At 50.8% G+C, this 4,923-nt stretch overlaps 1 protein-coding gene across 1 annotated transcript; it reads left to right on the top strand.

The window, feature by feature from the left end:
• Positions 1-801: 801 nt before the first annotated feature.
• Positions 802-4,029, top strand: LOC135488519 (uncharacterized). Its single transcript, XM_064773157.1, has one exon. It carries the CDS (start codon positions 802-804, stop codon positions 4,027-4,029), a length of 3,228 nt encoding a protein of 1,075 aa, XP_064629227.1.
• The last annotated feature ends 894 nt before the right edge of the window (positions 4,030-4,923 follow it).

Below are 4,923 nucleotides of genomic sequence, written 5' to 3'. Positions count from 1 at the left end.
GTTTCGGTGCAGCGGCAGTAACATCATCGAGTCCTGCAACTGGGGCTTCCTGTCTCTGCCGCCATGCCTCGTGGTGCTGGTAGCACACTGACTCCTGCTACGTTGCCGACCTCCAGTGTGCCGATATCGTTGGCTCACCACCCTCTGATAATAAGTTCGACAGTGTCCTCGATGCCGTCTCCCGTCTTCGCCACATCGGTGGATCCGGTTCCAGCCTTCGACTCATGGATCGACGAGTTGGTGGAGTTTCGTGAAACCGTCCTGCCAAGCAGTTCTGTGGACTTGACCGTCGCCGCGGCATTATATCGGATCGAAGCCGGTCGAGACATCCCAACCCTAAAGTTGAAGTCGTTCAGTGGTAAACCTGTCGATTACGTTGACTTTATGGACAGCTTTAAGCTACACATTCATGATAAGCCTCACCTGAAGGATGATGCCCGACTTGCCCAATTGAGGATGCACCTGTCCGGTGATGCCGAGCGTCTGATAGCAGGCCTTGGCTGCTCTGGTGCCATGTATGCCACAGCCTTGAAACAGCTTAAGGATCAATTTGGGGCACGCAGCGTACTTGCTCGTACTTTTATTGATAAGATCATCAAGGGCAAGAAAATAGACAATTCCAAGGACTCTCTTCGTGATTACTCTATTGATGTTATCAATGTTATTGCAGGTTTACAGCGACTACAGTACTTTGCCGATGTGAATGCCGTCACAACTCTTCACCTTGTCGTCCAGCGCCTCCCAGACTACTTGATTGACCAGTGGCAAGACGCAGTTGCCAGAATCCGTGAAAGAGACCCCATGCGTGCGCCGACCATCTTGGACCTGTCTGAATTCCTGCGCAAGAAAGTCCGGGCAAAATGCGACCCAGATTTCGGTGACCTACGCTCGACAGAGACCAAGGGTAATTATGGTAGCAACAGTGGCAATAGTGGCAGTGGTAAGCATGACAGGCGCTCCTTTGCTGCACAGGCAGTGAGGGACAAAGTTTTAGAATGCTATATTTGCTCGGAGCCACACAAGGTTCCCGAGTGCCCCACCTTTGTCAGCAATTCAATCTCTGAGCGTCAGAATCTTGCTAAGACTCATAACCTGTGTTATTCCTGCCTCATCAAGGGCCATCGTTCACAGGATTGTAGGGGGAAGAGAAAGCGTGGGAAAGGTGGCTGCACTAGGTGGCATCATGTCTTGCTTCATGTAGATTCCCCACCTCCCGGTCCTTGGCCAGATCCTCCTGCTACAGATTCTTCCAGGCCTACTGTTGGTGTCGCCAAGGCTGCTCTTGACAAAGGTGGCATCTTGCCTGTGGTTAGAGTTCAGGTCAGGTCGGAGAATGGCAGGGTGAAGGAGGGCAATGTTTTGCTGGATTCAGGGTCGACCACCAATATTGTGCGGAGTGATTTTGCTAAGGGATTAGGCCTACAAGGTAGAATTGAGCCTGTTGAGGTTTTGGTGGTTGGTGGTTCCCCACATAGTCAACAGAACAGTCGTAGATTGAAATTCTGGCTTTCCCACTTGGATGGGGGAGAAGAGCATCTGGTCGAGGCCCATGAGATGGATTGCACTGTATCCGGGGTTCCTCCCTTGAATGAGGACTATTTGCGCTCTTTCTCCCATCTCAGTGATCTGGACTTGTCTCATCCTGGGGGTCCAATTGATCTCATCCTGGGGGTTCAGTATAGTCACCTACACTCTGAAGAGGAAGTTAGGCGAGGCTTGGATTTTGAACCTGTTGCAAAACGAGTCCCACTTGGATGGTATGTCATAGGGGCTGAAGGAAAGGCTCCTAAGCGGGTGTCAGTCAATCTTGTCAGAAAACTTGCCCCGTCTATGTCTGACCTGTATGATCTTGAAGTGTTGGGAGTTAGAGCCCCAAGCTGTTCCTGTCCCATTGAGCCCATGTCATCAGAAGACCGTAAGGCTCTGGAGCTTCTGGAAAGCTCTGTCAGCCATGATGGCGATCGCTACATGATCGGTCCGCCTTGGAGAAGAGATCCTTGTCTCTTGCCTGACAACTACAGTCTTGCTGAGAAAAGACTGTACTCCCTTGAGAAGAGCTTGTCTCGAGACTCTGACAAAGCCTCTTTGTACAATCATGCTGTGCAAGAATACCTTGACAAGGGTTGGGCTGTCAAGGCAGGGCCCCGAGAGACTGACAAGAGACCGGTATATTACCTTCCACACCATGGGGTGTACCGTCCTGATAAGCCCAGCACCCCACTGAGGATTGTCTTTGATCCAGCGTCTAGGTTCCAAGGTGTCTCCCTGAATTCCTTCCTTTACAAGGGACCCAACTTGATTGGCAATTTGTTGGGGGTGCTGCTCAGGTTCCGTGAGGACTTGATCGCTATTGTGGGGGATATCTCTAAAATGTTCTTGCAGATAAGACTAAAACCTGAAGACACCGAAGTTCATCGTTTCCTATGGAGGAATCTAGATGACACGAGAGAGCCAGAGATCTACAAACTTACCAGGGTGGCCTTTGGTGACAAGTCTTCCCCTGATATGGCAAGCCTGGTGATGCTGAAGATCGCGGAACGCCACGAGACATCCCACCCCGATGCAGCCCAGATCCTGAAGCGAGACCGGTATATGGATGATTTGATCCATTCGTGCGAACAGACGAGCCAGGCCAAGGGCAGGATGGGTGATCTGGACGAGATCCTGGACACTGGGAAGTTTGGGATCAAGATCTGGTATAGTAACTTGGCTGGTAAGGAGTCAATGAGTCAGAAGTCTGAGGCATGTGTTGGTGAGTCTGTTGATCTCGGAGGTGGTGGTGATAGCGTCAAGACTCTAGGTGTCTCCTGGAATCATAAGTCTGATATGATTCATTTCCGGGTCAAGGACCCCCCTTCTGAGTCTCTGACGAAGAGGTTGGTGCTGTCATACATGTCCACTCTGTTTGATCCTCTTGGTCTGGCGACCCCTGTCACGGTCACAGCCAAGATTGCTATGCAAGATATCTGGAGAATCAAGGAACTTGGTTGGGACACCAATCTACCACCGGACCAGGTAAAGAGGTGGAGCAAGATTTTCGCGGATTTCAAGCAGCTAGAAACGTCTGTTGTCATCCCCAGGTCTGTCAAGCCTGTAGACGCGTTGGGACAACCCCAACTTCATGTGTTTGTTGACGCCAGCCTGCATGCATATGGTGCCTGCGGCTACATGTTGTGGCCAATGCCAGATGGCATTAGTGTCCGTCTGTACTCGTCAAAGGCAAGGGTGGCCCCGCTACACCAGACTACGGTGCCACGCCTTCAGTTGATGGCGGCTCTCATTGGTTCCCGTCTTGCCAAGACCATCCATACTGAGTTGCGCACCAAGCCTGATGTTCATTTGTGGTCTGATTCTCAGATAGTTCTTCATTGGGTGAAGTCTGAGTCGCTCTCTTTGAAACAGTTTGTTGGCGTACGCGTTGCTGAGATTCAGTCCACCTGGGATCCCTCGTTATGGAAGTATGTGCCCACAGCCCTAAATCCAGCAGATGATCTTACCAGAGGACTCAGGCCAGATGAGATGACAGGTCGTTGGATTGAAGGACCGGATTTCCTGAAAAGGGGAGAGATGCATTGGCCAGACCAGACATCACTGAAGTTAGCTGATGTGGATAGCGAGAAGAAACCAGACCGAGAATTTCCCAAGATGTCTTCAGCGGTTGTGAAGATTGTCCCACCGATCAAGAGCTACGCCTATTCGAGTTGGCCCAGACTCATCACGGTGACAGCCCTTTGTCTTCGCTTCATTGGGAATCTCAAGGCCAAGGTCAAGAAAGAAGATGGAAGGACTGGAGAACTCGAACCGGGGGAACGCGAGAAAGCTGAGGAATACTGGATCTCTACTGCCCAGGAGGAGTTGACTGACTGGCATACACGCTGCAAGGACCTCGCTCCCTTTCGAGACAGTGAGGGAATGCTCAGGGTTGGGGGTCGTCTTCGCAAGTCCCCTCTGTCCTATGATGAAAACCATCCCTTTCTCCTTCCCTCTTCGAACCACATTTCCAAGTTGTTGATGAGAGATGTCCATTAGAAGAATGGTCATTGTGGGTGTGAGAGTACACTGTGTCATAGTCGCCGCAAGTATTGGTTTGTGAAGGGTCGGACCATGGCACGTCTGATAGTTCGAGACTGTGTTGTCTGCAGGAAGTGTAGGAAATCTCCCCTGGTCCCTTGGATGGCAGACCTTCCTTTGGAACGTCTTCAGTTGTTTGCTCCTGTCTACAGTACAACTGGCTTGGACCTGTTTGGTCCCTTTCTCTTGAAGTGTAGGCGTAATAAGGTGACAAAGGCTGGGGGGCTATCTTCACCTGTGCTACTGTCAGAGCGATTCACCTTGAGATTGTGGAAAACCTGTCCACCCAAGCCTTCCTTCATGCATTGAGGAGGTTTGTCTCCCATCATGGGTGGCCTTCAACCATTATTTCTGATAATGGAAGTTCATTTGTTAGCACCAAGAAAGAATTGAAAAAACTTGTGGAGGAGGGGCGTAAGCAATTCGAGGGTTTTGCTGCCCTCCACAAGGTGAAGTGGCGTTTCATCACCCCGCTGAGTCCCAACCAGGGTGGGTTTTATGAATCACTCATCAAGTTGGTCAAGAAAGGTCTGAAGTTAGTGGTTGGTCCTCAGAATCTAACTTGGAACGAGATGAGTACTGTGTTCGCAGAAGTTCAGAACTTGGTCAATTCTAGGCCGCTGGGTTACAGTTCAAACGACCCAAACGACTTGCAACTCCTGACTCCTAATCACTTTCTTCTTGGTAGGGCGTCAGCCGAGACTCCTCAGGGACCGTTTGCAGTCACCAAGAATCTCCACAAGAGATTCGAGTTTGCCCAGGCTTTGGTCAACCAGTTCTGGTTGAGGTTCATTCGGGAATACCTACCCACCTTACAGAGAAGGTCCAAGTGGCTCGCCAAGGGGCGTAAGG

This window comes from Lineus longissimus, chromosome 5 (assembly GCF_910592395.1).
Source record: "Lineus longissimus chromosome 5, tnLinLong1.2, whole genome shotgun sequence".
Classification (NCBI taxonomy): Eukaryota; Metazoa; Nemertea; class Pilidiophora; order Heteronemertea; family Lineidae; genus Lineus; species Lineus longissimus.
Note: the sequence above shows the minus strand (reverse complement) of the source record. Positions and strands in the feature narration are given on the sequence as shown.